The sequence below is a fragment of the Nomascus leucogenys genome, chromosome 17 (genome assembly GCF_006542625.1).
Source record: "Nomascus leucogenys isolate Asia chromosome 17, Asia_NLE_v1, whole genome shotgun sequence".
NCBI classification, from domain to species: domain Eukaryota; kingdom Metazoa; phylum Chordata; class Mammalia; order Primates; family Hylobatidae; genus Nomascus; species Nomascus leucogenys.
The window spans coordinates 83,994,746-84,018,780 of record NC_044397.1 but is presented as its reverse complement, the minus strand read 5'-3'; the positions used below and the strand labels follow the sequence as shown (position 1 = coordinate 84,018,780).

Here is a 24,035-nt window from a genome sequence, read left to right as displayed (position 1 = left end):
CAGCTCCATGGGGTAAAGCTTGGCTGTGCTGAGGAAGGGATGGGGAAAGAGGTTCCCAAAGACTCTGTCCCTTTCCTCCTTCCCAAAGGAAAAGATTTGTGAGCTTTAGACCAGAGGATGTAAAAGCAAGGAATGTGCTTAGGGAACATCTCATCCATCCGCTTCATCCTACAGATTAAAGAGAACGACTACTATTCATTGAGCACTTACTGCCATGAACCTCATCTGCATTAACACATATGCTTCTCCCCTAAATACCTGAAGAGGTAAGAGCTGTTCTTGGCTCCATAAGGCTCAGAGAGATGAAGTCAGCGGTTCAAGGCCACACAACAGAGAAAGGAGAAGGTTAGGATTCCAATCCAGGCCTTAATCATTGTACTATCCATCCAGAAAGGGAAACTGAGGCCCAGCAAAGGAAAGGGATCTTCCTGGGTTCGCCACTAACTCACTCCAAAAGCCTGTTCCCAAGACACTGCCCACTGGGACAAGTCCCTCCCACATGATTTCAGACACCATTCTCTCACTCCATGCTCTAGGGTAATCAACAAGTCCAAAATCGATTGACCTCTATGTCCACAAATATTAGAGTTCTCCCAACGTGCCTCTCCCCACCCCCTCCCTGGCCAGGTCATGGCAACCTGCCGATCACCCAGTGCACTTCCTAGTGCCAACCCCACTGAGAAACAAACTCCCCAGATTTCTGTCTCCCACCTTTTTAAGAAAAAAGAAGGAAAAGGAGGAGCCAGGCCCAGGTGCAGGCTGGTGACCAGGATTAGAGCAATTGATATCTGCCAAGCTGGTGCTAATCCTCCTTCCCACCTCTTCCCCTCCAAAATCAACAAACAACTTTCCCCTCTCCGCTTTGTTCTCTGACCTTTGTTCCCTCCACACAGCTCTCAGAGCTCAGCATCCTAGAACACTTTGAGCAAGATGTCAGCCCTCGGGGGCCAACCTCACCGACCTCCACTTGTCCACAGTTGGTGACCCAGAGGACAGGTGCAACACTGGAAGGTCCAAACATCAGAGCCTGTCCTGTGGCCATCTGGGGCCCCTCTCAGGGTCTGGCTGAGGCTCATCTCAGGCCCACATAGGACCAATATCGCACCTGCCTCATGCTCATGTCAGAGCTCACTGGGACCAACCTCAGACCCTATATGGTGCCACTCTTATGCCCTCCTGAAGCAGGACACTCTTATGCCCTCAATGACACGTGAGACAACACACAGAGCCCTCTTGGCACCAAACATGACTTCAATATTCTCCTGGTGTCAAGTTCAGTGCCAACTTGTTTCCCATCCTCGCATACACCTGGGGGCAGTCCCAAAGCCAACACGATGCCTCTCCCTCCCTGGACACACCTGATGCTGATATCAGAACCCGCCAATGTCATCAGCATGTCCACTGCTGATGCCAGTCCCAGCACTCACCTCCTGCTAAGTCTGGCCCCCACTTGACTCCCAGGGTGATCTAGGCCAGTCAATGAAGGGGGTCGAGGAGAAAGTTCACATCCCAGCTCCCTCACTTATTCCCTGTGTGACCTCACTCAAGAGGATTTATGGAGTCTAAATCTGCTCATCTTCAAAATGAGGATGATCACGATGAACCAACCTCATTGTTACAAAGATTCGACCAGATCATACACACCTAGACTTAATCTTCCCGTATACGACCGTGCTCACCAAAGGGTAACTGTCCTGTTTACTAAGGAAGAATGTCCCTGAGGGAAGGACAGGAGGGCTACTCATCCCTTCTCCACTCACACCCACCCCAGGATCTGCCTCTGTGCCTAACACTGGAGTTTACCCCAATCTCTTCGGCTATTGTTTCCTCTGCTTGCTGATAGTAGTAGCCCCTGACAAAGCAGGAATCGCCCTTAAAGGAGACTTAACTCACCCTCAAATATGATCTTCTCTTCCTCAACACTCCCTTTCCACTGGCAGGAAAACCAAATCCAGAAAGTGGAACTAAGGATGCAGAGCAGGAGAGATGGGAGTTCAGGGCCACTCACACATGTCCCCTGCCCACTGTCTGTTTTCTGTCCTCCGCAGATCCTTATATAGAATGAGAAACATAAATAGCAATCATAAGATTAATAGGGATGATACAATCAATCTAGTGGGTTTCCCTAATGATCTGGGTTGGAAACCAGTGGAGTTCTTTGTAAATTACAACCCTTGGGACACTTGAGATTTTTCCACCATTTGGGGGTTGTTATTACTATTTCTCCAGACCTAGCCAATCCCTCTGCCAACTGATAACACAAGGTACTCTTCTCCAGGTGTGGGGAAAGTTCCCCTGAAATATGGCTCTGGTCTTCCACCCCTTTCCCAACCACAGATGGGCAGTGGAGATTCCATGGCACCCATCCTGGCCTCACTCAGGTTCCAATGAGGATTCTGGGCATCAAGAGACAGCTCTGGGAAAAAGCAAAATCAAGTCAGCCCCTGGGCCCAGTGCTGGGCTGCTGGCTTTCTGGGAGGACCTGCTGGGCTTGCTACACACTCCTCCTCCCAGAAGCTCCACACCCACAGCCCTGGGTCTTCCTAGCCCCAAGACTTTCAAGTCCACATGCCTGGAATCCCCACTCCTGAGACCCTTAACCCTGCATGCTCCTCACCAGAAGACCCCCACATGCACAGCCACACTTCCATCTCACACTAATAAAACCCAGACCTTTGGATTCCTCTCCCCTGGAACCCCCAGATCCACAACCTTGGGGTGCATTCTCACTCCCAGATCCCAAATCCAAAACCCAGGTGTTCCCCTATGCAAATATTCCAAACTCCTCAGTTCTACAGCTTATCTGTTGCCCCCTCCTAAATCCGCAGCCCTGCGGCACCCCTCCTGAAGTACCACAGATTTAGTTTGGAGGCCCCCTCTCTGTTCAGATGCCCTGGGGTCCCCTTATCCTCCCTTGCTGGCTGTGTCCCAAGCTAGGCGGGTTTCATGGTGGGAGGTGTAGTGGGAGGTGAAATGAGGTGATTATGTAATCAGCCAAAGTCCATCCCTCTTTTTCAGGCGGTATAAAGGCAAACCACCCCAGCCATCACCATCTATCATCCCACTACCACTATGCTGGCCTCAGGGCTGCTTCTGGGGGCCTTGCTGGCCTGCCTGACTGTGATGGTCTTGATGTCTGTCTGGCAGCAGAGGAAGAGCAGGGGGAAGCTGCCTCCGGGACCCACCCCATTGCCCTTCATTGGAAACTACCTGCAGCTGAACACAGAGCAGATGTATAACTCCCTCATGAAGGTGTCCCAAGGCAGGGAGATGGGTGGCATGGGGTGGGGGCTGCCCTGTTCGCTGGGGTTTTGTGGCAGGGGGTTGACCAGTGTGGACCAGAGTCTTAGGAAACGGAGTTTTGGAGTTTCAGCATCAGAAAGACAGGATCTTGGGATGTCCAGCTCCCTGACTGTGAGAACCTGGGGACGAAGCATCCCAGTACCTGACATCTCCGTGCTGGGCCCATTCAGAGTGGGGGCTGCTCCCTCTAACCACTCCCACCCGCCCCCATCAGATCAGTGAGCGCTATGGCCCCGTGTTCACCATTCACCTGGGGCCCCGGCGGGTCGTGGTGCTGTGTGGACACGATGCCGTCAAGGAGGCTCTGGTGGACCAGGCTGAGGAGTTCAGCGGGCGAGGCGAGCAGGCCACCTTCGACTGGCTCTTCAAAGGCTATGGTGAGGGGGTGCCCAAGAGGGGGAAGGTGGCCAGGCAGACGCGATGGTCTCAGTGTCCCCAGCCTTCTCCGTGACTCTCCTGCCCACTGGAGGCTATGGCAGAGCCCCCTGTCTGGTCTTCTCTCCCCATCTTCCTTCATTGTGGCCTCTCTATGTGCGTCCCTCACCTGTCTCCAGCGTCCCTGTCCTGATTCCTCCCTGCCTCTCTCTGCCCTATCTCCTTGTTCTCTCTCACTGGAGTCTCCTCTTTCCCCTCTCTCTCCATCTCTGAGGACATCCTGGGTTTCTGTTTTCCAGCCCTGGTCCTCTGTCTTCATTTGTCTTTTTGTCGCTCTCAGCTTCTGTGCTTCTCCGTGTTTCTCCTCTCTCCGCTTCCCTCTCCCACTTCTTCCTCTGTCTTAGGATTTCAGGGTATTCCTACTTCCACATCTTCAGCCTCCATCTCCTGGTAACCATCTCTCTTCCTTCCAGACCCTCTCTGTTTCTATCTCAGTATTTTTCTCTTTTCTCCAGCTCAGCTTAAGAATCTTTCACCATTTTTATTTCCTCCTCCCAGATCTCCCCATATCTCACTGCCCCTCCCTCCATCCTCTTCCTCCATCTCTCTCTTTCTCTCCCCACTGCCTTCCCTTCCTCCATGGAGTGTCCCCTTATTCCTCTGTTTCTCTGTGCATCTCTCTGTCTGGCCTTTCTGTTTCTCTTCTGATTGTCTTATTCTTCCTACCTGGTCTGTCTGTCTCTCTCTCTCTCTCTCTCTCTCTCTCTGTCTCTCGACCTCGACCTCGACCTCGACCTAGACCTCGACATCGTGTTTCTCTGACTGAGTTTGCAGCTCTGCTGGGCACTGGTGCTGAATCTATCTCTCTCCCATCCCACTCCCTCTCTGCTCCACCCTTGGGGAGCCCCTTGGAGCTGGTCCGCTCCTGCCCCCGCCGCCTCCTGACCTCTCTCCACCCCCGCGTTCACCTCCCCAGGCGTGGTGTTCAGCAACGGGGAGCGCGCCAAGCAGCTCCGGCGCTTTTCCATCACCATCCTGCGGGACTTCGGCGTGGGCAAGCGCGGCATCGAGGAACGCATCCAGGAGGAGGCGGGCTTCCTCATCCAGGCCCTCCGGGGCACTCGCGGTGAGCAGGGGACCCCGAGTGCGGGGGCGGGAGAAGGAAAACGCCCAGGGCGAGGAACCCGCGCGCGTTCTGCCTGGGGATGGGGACTAGGTGGGGAAAGGCGCCCGCACTTCTAGCCCTGGAGTCTGGCGCTGGGAATTTGGCTGAACAGGGCCCTGCCTCCTGGAATTCTGACTCTCCTCAGACCTCTGAGTTGACTCTCTTCCCAACCCCCTTCTCCCGCCACACCTGCAGGCGCCAGTATCGATCCCACCTTCTTCCTGAGCCGCACCGTCTCCAATGTAATCAGCTCCATTGTCTTTGGGGACCGCTTTGACTATGAGGACAAAGAGTTCCTGTCACTGTTGCGCATGATGCTGGGAAGCTTCCAGTTCACGGCAACCTCCACGGGGCAGGTAACCGGCTGCAGCCCGGCCCGTGATGCCCCTACCACAACCTGCCAACTGCTCTCCTACCTGGAGACAGGTGGCCCAAACTCCCACCCCCTCCAGACAGTGTCCCCTCAAAATCAGCCCCCAATATTGGACAACTGGAGAGTTGCACCAGAACCCAGGAGGGATGCCCAATACCCAGTCTCCAAGGACACCTGGATAGCTCAACAGATGCTCCCCAAAACAGAGCCTGACGGCAGGATGCATACCCTCAGCTCAGCTCTCTCATCTGGGCACGTGTTCCCATCCCCAATTTACCGTAATTTCTAACAGATGCTCCCTACCCAGTTCTTCTGAATATCTTAACACCTGGACAAGTGACTGCCTCAACCCGCCTCCTGCCTACCTGAACACCTGGTGCTGCAAAATCCAGCCCATCATAATCATTTCAAATCTACACAAACGTCCCAGATTAGCCCACTGGAATATCTGGCCAAGCACCCTCTACTTGACTCACTTAAATACCTGAAAATAGGGACAGCTGCCCTAACCAACACCCTAAACACATAAATATCTAGACAGATTATTCCCTGACACCCAAATAAGTGTGCCCCAACCCTTTCCAATCACACACCTTACAGAGGTGCCCCCAGTGCATCCCACTTGGATAGGTAAACACCTGAACAGGTATCCCCTCCACTTCAACATCTTCGCCAGCCCCACTTTAATACCTGAACACCCATACAAAAGCCCCCAGTCCAGACCCAGGAAGTATCTGGACAGCTGTCTCCAACCAAGCCCACTTGAATGCCTAAATACCTAGACAGGTGCCACTCACCTCATACCAGCCCCACCTGAAGAGCTAAACACCTGGACAGGTGTCTTCCAACTCAACTTCACTTGAATATCTGAACACCTAGATGTGTGCTCCAATCCAGCCTCGTTTGCATACCTCAAACCTGGATATGTGCCTCAGTTCTTCTCACCTAAATTACTAGACCATAGCCCTGGCACCTAACCCACATGAAAACTTAGATATAAGTTCCCATCCAACACTACTGAAATACCTAAACACCTGGACAGATACCTTTAACTCAGTTCCTTCCTTGCTATGAAACAAATCCCATTCCCATCAGCTCCTGCCCCCCGACAACTGTCCTTCCCTTCCCATCCCCTCTCTGCAACCCCAGCTCTACGAGATGTTCTCTTCGGTGATGAAACACCTGCCAGGACCACAGCAACAGGCCTTTAAGTTGCTGCAAGGGCTGGAGGACTTCATAGCCAAGAAGGTGGAGCACAACCAGCGCACGCTGGATCCCAGTTCCCCACGGGACTTCATCGACTCCTTTCTCATCCGCATGCAGGAGGTACACCCCAGCAGCCAATGCAGGGAGGTGCAAAGCCAGGCAGAGGGAAATCAGTCTGGGAGTGGGGCGGGCAGACAACACAGGCCCATTCAAATTAGCCCTCGTCATAATAATCCTCACAATTGGCTGGGCGTGGTGGCTCACGACCTGTAATCCCAGCACTTTGGGAGGCCAAGGCAGGTGGATCACCTGAGGTCAGGAGTTAGAGACCAGCCTGGCCAACATGGTGAAACCCCGTCTCTACTTAAAAATACAAAAACGAGCTAGGCATGGTGGCATGCGCCTGTAATCCCAGCTACTCAGCAGGCTGAGACAGGAGAATTGTTTGAACCCGGGAGGCAGAGGTTGCAGTGAGCTGAGATCATGCCACTGCACTCGACTTGAGTGATAGAGCAAGACTCTGTAAAGAAAAAAAAAAATCCTCACAATCCCAACGATATCAACCACTACTGTTCCATCTACTGAGCCATCACCCACAGGCAGGACTTGTGCACGTGCATTAGAATAGCAAGCACTTCTACAGCACCACCATGTGCCAGACACTGCGTTAAGTGCTTTAAGATAGTCCCCCATGGAACACTCATAACAGCTCTTGAAGGAGGTTCAATCATAGCCCCAATTGTACAAAGGAGGAAACTGAGGCCCAGAGAGTTTAAATGTCTTAACTGAGGTCACACAGCGAGGAAGCCGTGGTCCTCCAAGCTCAAACCCTGGTCTCTCTGAGCCTAAAGCTGGTGCTTTTAGCCACCATGCTCTCTAACCGTTCATGTCCTGGTTATCAGACACACCTCTGTGGACAGGTGACCTGGCTTTACATTGCAGGGTCCCCACCTCCCTCTGGATGTCAGCCTCCCATGTGGGAAGGCTTTAGGGAGTCCGAAGCTCAGGGAGAAAGGATCAAGGGAGGGGTTCCCCCACAGTAAGTTTCAAGATGTTTACAGAAGAAATAGGATGCTGTTGCTTAAAATTCTGTGCTTGTATCTCAGAAAAACTCTTTTGTTCTGACTCTTCATCTTGCCATCTCTGTACTACTTTCTCTTCGTCTCCCCTCATCCTTCTCTTTCCAAATATTCCTATCATTAAAAAAGTAACAGACTGGGCAACATGGCAAAACCCCGTCTGTATAAAAAAAATACAAAAATATGGCTGGGTGTGGTGGTGCAGGCCTGTGGTCCCAGCTACTAAGGACGTTGAGGTGGGAGGACAGCTAGAGCCCAGGGTGGGCAGAGGTTGCAATGAGCCAATATCACAGCACTGCACTCCAGCCTGGCTGACAGAATAAGACCGTGTCTCAAAAATTAATTAATTTTTTAAAAATTTAAAGTGAGCCTGCATGGTCATGTGCATGTGCAGCTCCAGCTACTCAGGAGGCTGAGACTGGAGGATTCCTCGAACCCAGGAACTGGAGTCCAGCCTGTGCAACTTAGCAAGACCAAGTCTGTATAAGAAAAAAAAAAACTGACAGCTAAGTTGATAATTAAAGGACAGATGGTCAGCGAGGTAAAGAAGGTGAGAAGGAAGAGAATTTTGGGCAAAGCCAGCAGCCAGGGCAATGGCTGGAACCTGGAGCGAGTCTGGCAGATCTAGGGTCCCTCTTTCCACCTTTGATCTGGACCAAAGAAAGGTAGATCCAAAGGAAAAGCCCTAGAAGGGCCCCAAGAGCTTGGTCTAAAGCGCCCTCTCCCTGCAGGAGGAGAAGAACCCCAACACAGAGTTCTGTCTGAAGAACCTGGTGCTGACCGCGCTGAACCTCTTCTTTGCGGGCACCGAGACCGTCAGCACCACCCTGCGCTATGGCTTCCTGCTGCTCATGAAGCACCCAGAGGTGGAGGGTAAGGCTGGAGGGGAAGGGAAGTGGAGGGCCCCAGACCCTCAAAACTCCCCTGAGCCGGGTGCAATGTAACCACCTGTCCCAGATCCCAGGACCCTCAGACGTGCCTTGCTGTCCAGAGACAGGGCAATATTCAGCTGATAGGCATTAGCTGAGTCTCACTAGCTATTAAAATATTGAAAATGTCTGCACTGATTGGTCGGTCACTCCTGTCCCAAGCCCACTGAGTGCCCGCTGTCTGCTCCTCCAGGTCATCCCCTAAGTTCCTCCCTGTGCCTCCCCTGTGATTCTGACACAACCTGGTTAACAGGACCCTGCTCCAACAATGCGAATGGCTGATGTCTGTTATGAATGGTCTACCTCCGTGTCATAGGTGGAGCCATGTCATCCACCCGGTTTTACCTATTCGGACTATCATCCCTGCTCTGAGACCCCTAGATACCTAAACACATTCCCCCTCCTCCCCCAGCCAAGGTCCATGAGGAGATTGACAGAGTGATCGGCAAGAACCGGCAGCCCAAGTTTGAGGACCGGGCCAAGATGCCCTACATGGAGGCAGTGATCCACGAGATCCAAAGATTTGGAGACATGCTCCCCATGGGTGTGGCCCGCAGGGTCAACAAGGACACCAAGTTTCGGGATTTCTTCCTTCCTAAGGTGCTGCACGTCCCCCACCCCCCAGACTACAGGGACTTCCAGCCTCTCTCTGTGTCCCCAGAATCCTACCCCCATTAGAAGTTTTCTAGACCCTGTCCCACTCCCTCACTCAGCCAAAAAAAGACTGTGGCAACCACCACATCCATTCCACCTTCCCACTTAGACACGCCTGAGTCCTGCATCTCCCCAGACGCTTTGTGTCAGGAGAATCAACCACATGTTCCCAAACTTCCTGACTGAAGAAACAGAAGCCCCCTTTCCATTAGGCCTTTTATCTTAGGGACACAAATCTCAGGTCCCCCAAACACCCTGCATAGCAGGACATAGACCCCATGTCTCCCAAACTTCCTGTTTCAGAGACGTGAACCTTCTATCCCCCAAAGCTCCTCCATCACAGGACCCCAACTCCTCCATGCCTGCCACTTCCCCTTACCTGGGGCACCCTAGTTCCCCTCCAGCCCCTGTGTACTTTCACCAATCCCCCCAACCCACCTCATCACACACACTTTCCTCCTCCCTACCAGGGCACCGAAGTGTTCCCTATGCTGGGCTCCGTGCTGAAAGACCCCAAGTTCTTCTCCAACCCCTGGGACTTCAATCCTCAGCACTTCCTGGATGAGAAGGGGCAGTTTAAGAAGAGTGATGCTTTTGTGCCTTTTTCCATCGGTAAGAGACCACTGTTTGCTGCCAGGCCACTGCTCACACCAGCAGGCGCCTCCCTCACCCACCTCCCCTCTCTGCGGTGTAGCCTGGTATTTCTCCAGCTTGGAAGTTCCTGTTAGAATCTACCCTTGAGCCACCAGCTGATACTTCCTTAACTACCAAGCACCCAGTACCTGCTTCCAGGCCAAAGGAAAGGAAACATCTTTCCGCGTAGATTTATTTGTCTGGGGTCACACAGCAGATTCTTCAGATCCCCGAAAAGGAGATAATGGCACAGCACAGCAGTCATATTTGCCAGTGTATCTGGTGGGTAGGGGCATCTAAACCTCCCATTGCTACACCTGGCATGGATCACCCCATCTGTGATGGATGCATGACATTATGCCTTTTTCAAAACCCATAGAACTGTACAACACAGAGTAAACCCTAATGTAAACTATGGACTTTGGTTAGTAATCATATCTCGATATTGGTTCACCACTGTTACATCCCTTATAGAAAGAAACTGAGGCTCAGGGAGGATCAGAGCCTCCTCTGAAACTCTCTCAGGCCATAATATTCCACCCCTCCTCCCTGGGAGAGCAGCAGCTGGAGGTCGGTAGTGGGGTGAGGCTGCACTGAGAGTGGGCTTCACCTCCACCCCTCCCGCCTCTCCTCCTCAGGAAAGCGGTTCTGTTTTGGAGAAGGCCTGGCCAGAATGGAGCTCTTTCTCTTCTTCACCACCATCATGCAGAACTTCCGCTTCAAGTCCTCCCAGTCGCCTAAGGACATTGACGTGTCACCCAAACACGTGGGCTTCGCCACGATCCCACGAAACTACACCATGAGCTTCCTGCCCCGCTGAGCAAGGGCTGTGCTGGTGCAGGTCTGGTGGGCGGGGCCAGGGAAAGGGCGGTGACAGGGGCGGGGCTAGCTGGATGGGCGGGGCTGAGAATGGGGGCAGGATGGGGGAAAGGAAGGGGCGAGGTGGTTAGAGGGAAGAGAAGAAACAGAAGGGGCTCAGTTCATCTTGATAAGGTGCTTCCGAGCTGGGGTGAGAGGAAGGGAAACCTTACAGTATGCTATGAAGAGTAGTAATAATAGCAGCTCTTATTTCCTGAGCAAGTACCCCCGTGTCACCTTTGTTCAAAAAGCGTCGCATGCTCACCTCACTTAATTGCCACAAACCTCTGCGAAGGGGAAAAGCGTTCATGCCCATTTTACACGTGACAAAGCTGAGGCTTAGAAAGTTGTCTCTATCTGATGTCTCACAAAACATAAGTGCCCAGAAAATCTGTGAACACAGATCTGTGCCCATAGCCCTCTAGACAGAGTCTTAAAAAGCACCCATTCCTCACGTAAAACAGCTTAGTATAGCATCACATGGCCTGAACATCCCTGTCCTGGGGGGTTTTCCACAGACCTGGAGGGTGGCTGTCCTGCCTTCCCTGCACACTTGCCCACGCTCTCACCTACTCAACATGCTTTGAATACCAGGGTGTAATCTGTGCTCCCTACCAGGTAAGGCCGCTGTGGCCCATTCAGAGTCAGTCCAGGGACACAAGGAGACATGAATGGACATACAGAGTCAGTCCATTGACAATTCTTTTGCAGAGCAGAAGTTTTTAATTTTAATGACATTCTGTCAATATATCCCTTAATAAAGTTGAAGGAGAGAACCACTTACAGAGAATGACGAGAGAACTCTGGATCAGGACATAGCCATATGCATGTGTGTGATCATGTGCAGGCATGCATGTGAGCATATGACTGCATATTCTCCTCCGTGTATGCATGAAACACATTCCATTATGGGTTTCTGAAGGTGGGGCTCTCCTGATGGATCTAGGGTCCGTTGTAAGACCCAGCTAAGAGTTTCACAATCACCCACCCACTCTCAAAGAAGTTAATGTATGTCCCCCTTAGATGCTCCCTTACAGCCTTCACGAAAATTAACTCCAAGTTTATTGTAGACCTAAATGAAAAGTGAGTATCTATAAAACTTCTAGAAGATAACATAGGAGAAAATCTAGATGACCTTAAGTTTGGTGATGGCTTATTAGATACAACACCAAAAGAACAATCCTTGAAAGAAGCAATTGATAAGTTCTGTGTCATTAAAATTAAAAACTTCTGCTCTGCAAAAGAATTGTCAAGAGAATGACAATACAAGCTACAGACTGGGAGAACATATTTGCAGGGGACATACTTGATAAAGGACTTACATTCTAAATACACAAAGAACTGTTAAAACTCAACAATAGAAAACAACCCAATTAAAGAATGGGCAAACAATCTGAGCAGACACCTCACCAAAGAAAATATACACATAGCAAATAAGCATAAGGAAAGATGCTCCATATCATATGTCGGTAGCCATTTCAAATTGAAACAATATTGGCTGTGGGTTTGTCATAAATAGCTCTTATTATTTTGAGATATGTCCCATCAATACCTAATTTATTGAGAGTTTTTAGCATGAAGGGGTGTTGAATTTTATCAAAGGCCTTTTCTGCATCTATTGAGATAATCATGTGGTTTTTGTCTTTGGTTCTGTTTATATGCTGGATTACATTTATTGATTTGCGTATGTTGAACCAGCCTTGCATCCCAGGGATGAAGCCCACTTGATCATGGTGGATAAGCTTTTTGATGTGCTGCTGGATTTGGTTTGCCAGTATTTTATTGAGGATTTTTGCATCAATGTTCATCAAGGATATTGGTCTGAAATTCTCTTTTTTGTTTGTGTCTCTGCCAGGCTTTGGTATCAGGATGATGCTGGCCTCATAAAATGTGTTAGGGAGGATTCCCTCTTTTTCTATTGATTGGAATAGTTTCAGAAGGAATGGTACCAGCTCCTCCTTGTACCTCTGGTAGAATTCGGCTGTGAATCCATCAGGTCCTGGACTCTTTTTGGTTGGTAAGCTATTGATTATTGCCACAATTTCAGAGCCTGTTATTGGTCTATTCAGAGATTCAACTTCTTCCTGGTTTAGTCTTGGGAGGGTGTATTTTTTGAGGAATTTATCCATTTCTTCTAGATTTTCTAGTTTACTTGTGTAGAGGTGTTTGTAGTATTCTCTGATGGTAGATTGTATTTCTGTGGGATCGGTGGTGATATTCCCTTTATCATTTTTTATTGCATCTATTTGATTCTTCTCTCTTTTCTTCTTTATTAGTCTTGCTAGTGGTCTATCAATTTTGTTGATCTTTTCAAAAAACCAGCTCCTAGATTCATTAATTTTTTGAAGGGTTTTTTGTGTCTCTATTTCCTTCAGTTCTGATTTTAGTTATTTCTTGCCTTCTGCTAGCTTTTGAATGTGTTTGCTCTTGCTTTTCTAGTTCTTTCAATTGTGATGTTAGGGTGTCAATTTTGGATCTTTCCTGCTTTCTCTTGTGGGCATTTAGTGCTATAAATTTCCCTTTACACACTGCTTTAAATGTGTCCCAGAGATTCTGGTATGTTGTGTCTTTGTTCTCGTTGGTTTCAAAGAACATCTTTATTTCTGCCTTCATTTCGTTATGTACCCAGTAGTCATTCAGGAGTAGGTTGTTCAGTTTCCATGTAGTTGAGCAGTTTTGAGTGAGTTTCTTAATTCTGAGTTCTAGTTTGATTGCACTGTGGTCTGAGAGACAGTTTGTTGTAATTTCTGTTCTTTTACATTTGCTGAGGAGAGCTTTACTTCCAACTATGTCAAAAAACTGGAAGCATTCCCTTTGAAAACTGGCACAAGACAGGGATGCCCTCTCTCACCACTCCTATTCAACATAGGGTTGGAAGTTCTGGCCAGGGCAATCAGGCAGGAGAAGGAAATAAAGGGTATTCAATTAGGAAAAGAGGAAGTCAAATTGTCCCTGCTTGCAGATGATATGATTGTATATCTAGAAAACCCCATTGTCTCAGCCCAAAATCTCCTTAAGCTGATAAGCAACTTCAACAAAGTCTCAGGATACAAAATCAATGTACAAAAATCACAAGCATTCTTATACACCAATCACAGACAAACAGAGAGCCAAATCATGAGTGAACTCCCATTCACAATTGCTTCAAAGAGAATAAAATACCTAGGAATCCAACTTACAAGGGACGTGAAGGATCTCTTCAAGCAGAACTACAAACCACTGCTTAATGAAATAAAAGAGGATACAAACAAATGGAAGAACATTCCATGCTCATGGGTAGGAAGAATCAATATCGTGAAAATGGCCATACCGCCCAAGGTAATTTATAGATTCAATGCCATCCCCATCAAGCTACCAATGACTTTCTTCACAGAATTGGAAAAAACTACTTTAAAGTTCATATGGAACCAAATAAGAGCCCGCATCGCCAAGTCAATCCTAAGCCAAAAAAACAAAGCTGGAGGCATCATGCTACCTGACTTCAAACTATACTACAAGGCTACAGTAACCAAAACAGCATGGTACTGGTACCACAACAGAGACATAGATCAATGGATCAGAACAGAGCCCTCAGAAATAATGCCGCATATCTACAACTATCTGATCTTTGGCAAACCTGACAAAAACAAGCAATGGGAAAAGGATTCCCTATTTAATAAATAGTGCTGGGAAAACTGGCTAGCCATATGTAGAAAGCTGAAACTGGATCCCTTCCTTACACCTTATACAAAAATCAATTCAAGATGGATTTAAGACTTACATGTTAGACCTAAAACCATAAAAACCCTAGAAGAAAACCTAGGCAATACCATTCAGGACATAGGCATGGGCAAAGACTTCATGTCTAAAACACCAAAAGCAATGGCAACAAAAGCCAAAATTGACAAATGGGATCTAATTAAACTAAAGAGCTTCTGCACAGCAAAAGAAACTACCATCAGAGTGAACAGGCAACCTACAAAATGGGAGAAAATTTTTGCAACCTACTCATCTGACAAAGGGCTAATATCCAGAATCTACAATGACCTCAAACAAATTTACAAGAAAAAAACAAACAACCCCATCAAAAAGTGGGCGAAGGACATAACAGACACTTCTCAAAAGAAGACATTTATGCAGCCAAAAAACACATGAAAAAATGCTCATCATCACTGGCCATCAGAGAACTGCAAATCAAAACCACAATGAGATACCATCTCACACCAGTTAGAATGACGATCATTAAAAAGTCAGGAAACAACAGGTGCTGGAGAGGATGTGGAGAAATAGGAACACTTTTACACTGTTGGTGGGACTGTAAACTAGTTCAACCATTGTGGAAATCAGTGTGGTGATTCCTCAGGGATCTAGAACTAGAAATGCCATTTGATCCAGCCATCCCATTACTGGGTATATACCCAAAGAACTATAAATCATGCTGCTATAAAGACACATGCACACGTATGTTTATTGCGGCACCATTCACAATAGCAAAGAGTTGGAACCAACCCAAATGTCCAACAACGATAGACTGGATTAAGAAAACGTGGCACATATACACCATGGAATACTATGCAGCCATAAAAAATGATGAGTTCATGTCCTTTGTAGGGACATGGATGAAACTGGAAACCATCATTCTCAGTAAACTATCGCAAGGACAAAAAACCAAACACCGCATGTTCTCACTCATAGGTGGGAACTGAACAATGAGAACACATGGTCACAGGAAGGGGAACATCACAGTCCGGGGACTGTTGTGGGGTGGGGGGAGGGGGGAGGGACAGCATTAGGAGATATACCTAATGCTAAATGACGAGTTAATGGGTGCAGCACACCAACATGGCACATGGATACATATGTAACAAACCTGCACATTGTGCACATGTACCCTAAAACTTTTTTTTACATTTTTTTAATTTTTAATTTAATTTTATTTTATTATTATACTTTAGGTTTTAGGGTACATGTGCACAATGTGCAGGTCTGTTACATATGTATCCATGTGCCATGTTCATGTACCCTAAAACTTAAAGTATAATAATAATAATAAAGAAAATTGAAACAATAATAATGTACCACTACCCACCTATTAGAATGGCTAAAATCCAAAACTGACAACACCAAATGCTGACAAGGAGATGGCTCAATAGAAACTGTCATTCACTGATGGTGGGAATGCAAAATGGCACAGCTACTTTGGAAGACAAATTGGCGGTTTCTTGCTAAGCTAAACATATTCTTACCATGTGCTACAGCAATCATGCTCTTCAGTATTAACCCAAATGAGTTGCAAACATATAGCCACACAAAAACTTCTGCACAGATGTTTACAGCAGCTTTATACATAATTTCCAAATCTTGTAAGCAACCAAGATGTTCGTCAACAAGTGAATAAATAAAAGAACTGTGGTGTGTTCATACAATGAAATATGGCAGGGCATGATGGCTCATGCCTGTAATTATGGCACTATGGGAGGCCGAGGCAGGCGGATCACTTGAGGTCAGGAATTCGAGACCAGCCTGGCCAACGTGGCGAAACCCCATCTCTACTAAAAATAACAAAAATTAGCCAGGCACGGTAGTATGTGCCTGCAGTTCCAACTACTTGGGAGGCTGAGGTGGGAGAATTGCTTGAACCCATGAGGTGGAGGTTGCAGTGAGCTGAGATGGAGCCACTGCACTCCAGCCTGGGTGACACAGTGAGATTTTGTCTCAAAAAAAGCAAAAAAAAAAAAAAAAAAGAGAAGAAGAAATATGATTTGGCAATGAAAAGAAATCAGGCCACAGAAAGACATGGAAGAACCTGAAATGTATGTAGCTAAGTGAAAGAAGCCAGTCTGAAAAGGCCACATACTATATGATTCCAACAATATGACATTCTGAAGAACTCAAACTGTGAAGACAGTACAAAAACAGTAGTTGTCAGGAGTTTAGGGAGGAGGGAGGATTAGTAGGTGCAGCACATGGGCTTTTTAGGGCAGAGAAACTATTTTGTATGATACCGAAATGGTGCATGATATTATGCCTTTTTCAAAACCCATAGAACTGTACACAGAAAAAACAAACCCTAATTTAAACTACAGATTTTGGTTCATAATAGTATATCAATATTGGTTAATCATTGTAACAAAAGTACCATACTTATACAAGATGTAAAGGGGAAAAGGAAGTCTATAGGAACTTTCTGTGCTTTCTGCTCAATTTTCTTTTGTAAACCTAAAACTGTTCTAAAAATAAGATCTATTAACTGAAAAGTAATAAATCAATATAATCCACTACATTAAGAGGCTAAAGAAAAAAATTATATAGCCACATAAATAGAGGCAGAAAAAATCATTTGGTGACATTCAACACCTGTTCGTATAAAAACTCTCAACAAATTAGGAGAGGGGCCATCTCCTCAGCTTTAAAAGGACTTTCAATAAAAACCACTAGCGAGGCTGAGCATGGTGACTCATGCCTGTAATCCCAGCACTTTGGGAGGCCAGGGTGGGTGAATCACCTGACGTCAGGAATTCGAGACCAGCCTGGCCAACACGGTGAAACCCCATCTCTACTAAAAATACAAAAATTAGCCAGGGATACTGGCTGGTGCCCTTGTCCCAGCTACTCAGGAGGCTGAGAAAAGAGAATTGCTTGAACCCCGGAGGCAGAGTTTGCAGTGAGCCGAGATTGTGCCACTGCACTCCAGACTGGGCAACAGAGTGAGACTCTGTCTCACAAAAACAAACAAACAAACCAATAGTTAACATTATATTTAACTGTGAATGACTGAATGCTTTTCTCCTGTAATTAGGAACAAGCAAGGATGTCTGTTCCTACCACTTTTGTTCAACATAGAACTAGTAGTTCTAGCCAGCACAATAAGCCAAGAAAAGGAAATAAAAGATACTCGTACTGGAAAGGAAAAAATAAAACTATCCCTACTTGCAGATGACATGGTACTCTGTGTAGAAAAATCCCAAGGAACCTACCAAAGAAATCCTTCTAGAGCTAATAAGTGAGTTCAGCAAAATCACTAAACTATCACTATAAAAATCATTTTTTAGGCCGGGTGTGGTGGCTCACGCCTGTAATCCCAGCACTTTGGGATGCCGAGGCAGGCAGATCGCAAGGTCAGGAGTTCAAGACCAGCCCAGCCAACATGGTGAAACCTCGTCTCTACTAAAAATACAAAAATTAGCCTGGCATGGTGGTGTGCACCTGTAATCCCAGCTACTCGGGAGGCTGAGGCAGGAGAAGTGCTTGAACCTGGGAGGCGGAGGTTGCAGTGAGCAGAGATTGTGCCACTGCACTCCAGCCTGGGCAACAGAGCAAGACTGCATCTTGGAGAAAACAAATCATTTTTTAATTTCATATACTAGCAATGAGTCCTAGGTAATCAAAATTTAAAACACAATACCATTTACAGTTACTCACAAAATTAAATACTTAATAGTTAACAGCACTTGCACAGGACTTGTATGCTGAAAACTACAAAATGTTGAAAAAATTAATTAATATGTAAATAAATGGAGAGACCATGTTCATGAATTGGAAGATTCAATATAATAAAGAAGCCAGCTCTCCCCAAACTGGCCTACAGGTTTAACACAATAAAATCCCAGAAAGATTTTTTGTGGAATTATACAAGCTAATTTGAAAATATATCTGGAAAGACAAAAAAAGAAAAATGAAAAAAACTAGAATAACCAAAACAATAATTTTTCATTTTGAATAATTTTGAATTATTTCAAAAACAATAATTTTTGAAAAATGATAAAATGGGAAGAATTACTGTTTCTGATTTATTCTTGTGCAGTTCAGCAAGAGCTTTAAATAGAGATAAATTTGTAGCCTTACATTTTCATACTGGAAAATAGAAATGTCTGAAAATTAGTACACTAAATGTTCATCTTTAGAAATTATAAAAAGAGGCCAGGCACGGTGGCTCATGCCTATAATCCCGGCACTTTGGGAGGCCGAGGCGGGCAGATCACGAGGTCAGGAGATCGAGACCATCCTGGCCAACACTGTGAAACCCCATCTCTACCAAAAAATACAAAATGTTAGCCGGGCGTGGTGGCTGGTCCCTGTAGTCACAGCTACTCGGGAGGCTGAGGCAGCAGAATGACGTGAACCCAGGAGACAGAGCTTGCAGTGAGCCAAGATCATGCCATTGCACTCCAGTCTGGGTGACAGGGTGAGACTCTGTCTCAAAAAAAAAAAAAAAAAAAAAAAGAACAACACAAAAAATCCAAAGATAGTGCAAGAAAGAAGACAATAAGTTTGTGGCAAGACAAAAGGCCTTGGACCAGAACAGTTAATTGCAGAAATTTGACTAGGAAAAGTCAGGGTTAGTTTAACAATGTTTGTTTTTGCAGATTTGCCTCAGCCTTGGCTCCCTGTTTCTGATGACGAGAACATTTCTTTCCTCCTAGTACAGAGAAGCCACTTCTCACATGGGACTTTCATCTCCTGCTTCCAAGAAGAAAAAGGAAGGCCAGGGTGCCCTTTTTGCATTTGCTATTTTTCAATAGCCTTTATGTAAAATTACATAAACTTAGATGTTTAGCTGAGGAGATTTCCAGGAAAAAGGTTAAAGGTTTATTTTGTTGTTGTTGTTTTCTTTTTTTTTCTTTTTTTTTTTTGAGACAGAGTCTCACTCTGTCGCCAAGGCTGGAGTGCAGTGGCATGATCTTGGCTCACTGCAACCTCCGCCTTCTGGGTTCAAGCAATTCTCCTGCCTCAGCCTCCCGAGTAGCTGGGATTACAGGCACCTGCCACCACATCTGGCTAATTTTTGTATTTTTAGTAGAGACGGGGTTTCGCCATATTGACCGGCTTGGTCTTGAACTCCTGACCTGAAGTGATACACCTGCCTTGGCCTCCCAAAGTGTTGAGAGCCACTGCACCCAGCCTCAGCCTGGTTACATCTTGCTGCTTACAGTAAAATGCAAGAGGAGAGAGAGAAACTGAGGAAAGAGCTGATAAACAAAAAGGAGCCAGTACTTGATAAGAAAACATGTTAACATGGCCAGGCATGGTGGCTTATGTCTATAATCCCAGCAATTTGGGAGGCCAAGGCAGGAGGATCTCTTGAGCCCAGGAGTTCAAGACCACCCTGGGCAACATAGTGAGACCTCATCTCTTACTTTTTTTTTTTTTTTTTTTGAAATGCTAATATTCAGTCCGGTGGAGGTGGAGCAATATGGCCAAATAGAAGCCTCCACCAATCATCCTCCCTGCATGAACACCAAATTGAACAACTATCCACACAAAAACACACCATCATAAGAACCAAAAATCAGGTGAATGATCACAGTACATGCTTTTAACATTATATCACTGAAAGAAGCACTGAAGAATATAGGAGAGACAATCTTGAATTGCCAGTACCACCTCTCCTTCAACCCCCAGCAACGGCAACATGGTGCAAAGAATGAATCCGTGTTTTGGGGGAAGCAGAACACAGGGATTGTGCGACTTTGCATTGGAACTTAGTGCTGCCCTGTCACAGTGGAAAGCAACACCAAGAAGAACTCAGCCAGCACCCATGGGCAGTGCATTTAGACCAGACATAGCCAGAGGGGAATCACCCATCCTGGCAATTAGAACCTGCCTTCTAGCAAGTGTCAACACCGTGGGCTAAAGTGCTCTGGGGTTCTAAATGAACTTGAAAGGCAATCTAGGGCACAAGGACTGCAATTCCTGGGAAAATGCCTGTGCTGGGCTGCGCTCGGAGCCTAGTATACTTGGGGGACATGCAACCTAGTGAAACACCAGCGGGACAGCCAAGAAAGTGTTTGCACCACTGCTCCCCCAACCCTAGGCAACACAACTCATGGCTCCAGGAGAAACTCCTTCCTTCCACTTGAGGAGAACAGAGGAAAGAGCACTTTGTCTTGCTACTTGGACACTAGCTCAGCTACAGTAGGGTAAGGCACCAGGCAGAGTCCTGAAGCCCCATTCCGGGCCCTAGCTCCTGGATAACATTTCTAGACACACCTTGGTCAGAAGGGAACCTGTTGCCTTGAAGGGAAGGACTCAGTTTTGGCAGGATTCATTAGCTACTGAATAAAGATTTCCTGGGGCTCTGAAAAATTGGCAGCAATACCCTGGCAGTACTCACCATGGGTGTTCAGTGAGAATCAGAGATGCACTGGTTTTAGGTGTAACCCGGCACATTCTCAGCTGTGGTGACTATGGGGAGAGACTCCTCTGCTTAAGAAGGGAAGAGGAAAGAGTAAAGGGTAATTTGTCTTGCAGCTTAGGTACCAGTGTAGCCACAGTGGGGTAGAGGCTCCAATCAGATGCTTGGAGTTTCTGATTTCAGGCCTTGACTCTTGGACAATATTTCTGGGCTTGCACTAGGCCAGATGGAAGCCCACTACCCTAAAGGGAAAGTCCTAAGCCTGGAAGCATTTGCCACAAGCTGACCAAAGACCCTTATTCCTTGTGTGAATATCAGTGGTAGTCAGGCAGTACTCTCTATGGGCCTGCGGCAGTGGTGGCCATAGGTAGAGACTTCTCTGCTTATGGAAAGAGGAGGGAAGAGTGGGAGGGACTTTGTCTTGTGGCTTAGGTGCCAGCTCAGTTGCAATAGACAAGAGCACCAGGTAGATTGCTAAGGTCCTGGCTCCTGGACGGCATCTCTCTTCCTGCCTGGGGCCTGGAGGAACTCACCACCCCAAAGGGAAGAACAAAAACCTGGCTGGCTTCACCACCTGATGGTTGCAGAGCCCTAGGACCTTGAGTGAACAAGGGCAGTGTCCAGACAGCCATTACAGTGGGCCCAGTGCTGTTGGCTTCAGGTTTGACCCAGCATGGTCCCAGTGAAAGTGGCCACAAGGGTGCTGATGTCACCCCTCCCCCAGGTTCCAGGCAGCAGAGGGGAGAGAGAGAGTAAGACTGTTTGTTTGGGAGGAAGTAACAGAACAGAAGAGAACAAGAATCTCTAACTGATAATTCAGGAATTCTTCCAGTTCTTATCCAAGACTGCCAAGGCAGTACATCTACAAGACTGCAAAAGCTACAATGTTACTGGGCTTGGGGTGCCACCCAAGGAAGATGTGGCTACAGTGACAAAAAATTTAGATAACAACATCTAAGTCCCTTCAAATACCTGGAAAGCCTTCCCAAGAAGGACAAGTACACAAAAGCTTAGACTGTAAAGATTACAATAAATACCTAACTCTTCAATGCCCAGATACAGACAAACATGTACAAGCATCAAGAACATCCAAGAAAACATGACCTAAAAAATGAACTAAATTAAGCACCAGAGACCAATCCTGGAGAAACTGAGATGTGTGACCTTTCAGACAGAGAATTCAAAATGGCTGTTTTGAGGAAACTCAAAATTCAAGATAACACAGAGAAGGAATTCAGAATCCTACCAGTCAAATTTAACAGGATTGAAGTAATTAAAGAGAATCAAACAGAAATTCTGGGGCTGAAAAATGCTATTGGCATATTGAAGAATGCATCAGAGTCTTTTAACAGCAGAATTGATCAAGCAGAAGAAAGAATTGGTGAGCTTGAAGACAAGCTTTTGAAAATACACAGTCAGGGAGACAAAAAAATAAATAAATAAAACAATGAAGCCTGCCTACAGGATCTAGAAAATAGCCTCAAAAGGGTAAGTCTAAGAGTTAGTGGCCTTAAAAATGACATAGAGAAAAAGATAGGAGTAAAAAGCTTATTCAAAGGTATAATAACAGAGAAATTCCCAAACCTAGAGAAAGATATCAATATTCAAGTGCAAGAAAGCTAGAGAACGCAAAGCACATAACCCAAAGAAGGCATTTAATAATCAGACTCGCAAAGGTCAAGAATAAAGAAAGGCTCCTAAAAGCAGCAAAAGAAAAGAAACAAATAATATAAAATGGAACTCCATTATGTCTGGCAGCAGGCTTTTCAGTGGAAACCTTACAGGCCAGAAGAGAGTGGCAGGATATATTTAAGGGGCTGAAGTAAAAAAGCTTTTACCCTAGAATAGTATATCTGGAGAAAAAATCCTTCAAACATGAGAGAGAAATAAAGACTTTCCCAGACAAACAAAAGCTGAAGGATAGGAACACCAGAGCTGCCCTACAAGAAATGCTAAAGGGTACTTCAATCAGAAAGAAAAAGATGCCCATGAACAATAAGAAACCCTGCAAAGGTACAAAACTCACTGGTAATAGTAAGTACACAGAAAAACACAGAATATTATAACACTGTAACTATGGTGTGTAAGCTACTCTTACCTTAAGTAGAAAGACTAAATGATTAACCAATCAAAAAATAATAATAACTACAACTTTTCAAGACTTAACAAAATAAAATATAAATAGTAACAACAAAAGTTTAAAAGTTGGGGGGATGAAGTTAAGGAATAGAGACTTTATTAGCTTTCTTTTCGCTTGCTTGTTTGTTTATGCAAACAGTGTTACATTATTATCAGCTTAAAATAATAGGTTATAAGATAGTATTTACAAGCTCCATGATAACCTCAAAATAAAAAACATACAACAGATAGACCAAAAAATTAAGCAAGAAACTAAATCATCTCACCAGAGAAAATCACCTTCACTAAAAGGAAGACAGGAAGGAAATAAAGAAGAAAGAGAAGACCAGAAAACAACAAAATAGCAAGATTAAGTTCTTACTTATGAATAATAACATTGAATGTAAATGGACTAAATGTTTAAATCCTATCTGTGATATTAATTGAAATCTGACCAGAGCCTGTGATGTAAGATACAAATACAACCTGCTCCACTCCTAAAAATAACAACAAAGTAATAATACTAATAACTAGCAGCCCTCGTGAGTACTTATGTAGCAGGTTTTGGAGTTCTAGCCTAGTTTTGCCAAAACTCCTTATTTAATCCTAGGCCCCTGTCTCAGCCTCCCAAGTAGCTGGGACTACAGGTGCACACCACCACACATGGCTAATTTTTGTATTTTTTAGTAGAGACAGGGTTTCACCACATTGGTCAGGCTGGTCTTGAACTCCTGACCTTAGGTGGTCCACCCACCTCAGCCTCCCAAAGTGCTGGGATTACAGGCATGAGCCATCATGCCCAGCCCAAGTTTTTTTTTTTTTTTTTTTTTTTTGAGACAAGGTCTTGCTCTGTCACCCAGGCTGGAAGGCAGTGGTGTGATCATAGCTCACTACAGCCAGGACCTCTTGGGTTCGAGCGATCCTTCCATCTCAGCCTCCCAAGTAGCTGGGACCACAAGCATGCACCACAATGCCCGGCTAATTTTTTTAATCTTTTGTAGAGACAGGGTCTCACTATGTTGCCCAGGTTGGTCTCAGACTCCTGGGCTCAAGTAATTCTCCTGCCTTAGCAGTGAGATAATTTAGGAATCAGAGAGACTGAGGGGTTGAGGAGGATTTCTGATTATTATTTAGGTGCACCAGCCCAGTCAGATCAACATCCAAAAAGACGGAGCCCCGAACAAAAAGTCTGGTTACCTTTTAAGCATTTCGTGGGGCAGGAGGAGAT

General features: G+C 46.2%; 1 protein-coding gene across 2 annotated transcripts; it reads left to right on the top strand.

Annotated features, from left to right (window-relative positions):
- Positions 1–2,531: 2,531 nt before the first annotated feature.
- Positions 2,532–10,797, top strand: LOC100579248 (cytochrome P450 2A13). Of its 2 annotated transcripts, XM_003282448.4 has the most exons (9): positions 2,532–3,252; positions 3,518–3,680; positions 4,655–4,804; positions 5,039–5,199; positions 6,366–6,542; positions 8,233–8,374; positions 8,843–9,030; positions 9,555–9,696; positions 10,356–10,797. In XM_003282448.4, the coding sequence occupies exons 1-9, from the start codon at positions 3,073–3,075 to the stop codon at positions 10,535–10,537; spliced, it is 1,485 nt and encodes a 494-aa protein (XP_003282496.2). In that variant the 5' UTR covers positions 2,532–3,072; the 3' UTR covers positions 10,538–10,797. The 2 variants fall into 2 exon arrangements, with proteins under 2 accessions (XP_003282496.2, XP_030652410.1); XM_030796550.1 differs by lacking the exon at positions 3,518–3,680 and having other exon boundaries at positions 2,532–3,262; positions 10,356–10,793.
- The last annotated feature ends 13,238 nt before the right edge of the window (positions 10,798–24,035 follow it).

What these genes read in the sequence shown, in the direction of transcription:
- LOC100579248 (XM_003282448.4), top strand. Translation starts at nt 3,073, where the DNA reads ATGCTGGCCTCAGGGCTGCTTCTGGGGGCCTTGCTGGCCTGCCTGACT. An exon ending in CTGGCTCTTCAAAGGCTATG is followed by an intron (nt 3,681 to 4,654) that starts GTGAGGGGGTGC and finishes TCACCTCCCCAG; the next exon opens with GCGTGGTGTTCAGCAACGGG. An exon ending in GAAGCACCCAGAGGTGGAGG is followed by an intron (nt 8,375 to 8,842) that starts GTAAGGCTGGAG and finishes CTCCTCCCCCAG; the next exon opens with CCAAGGTCCATGAGGAGATT.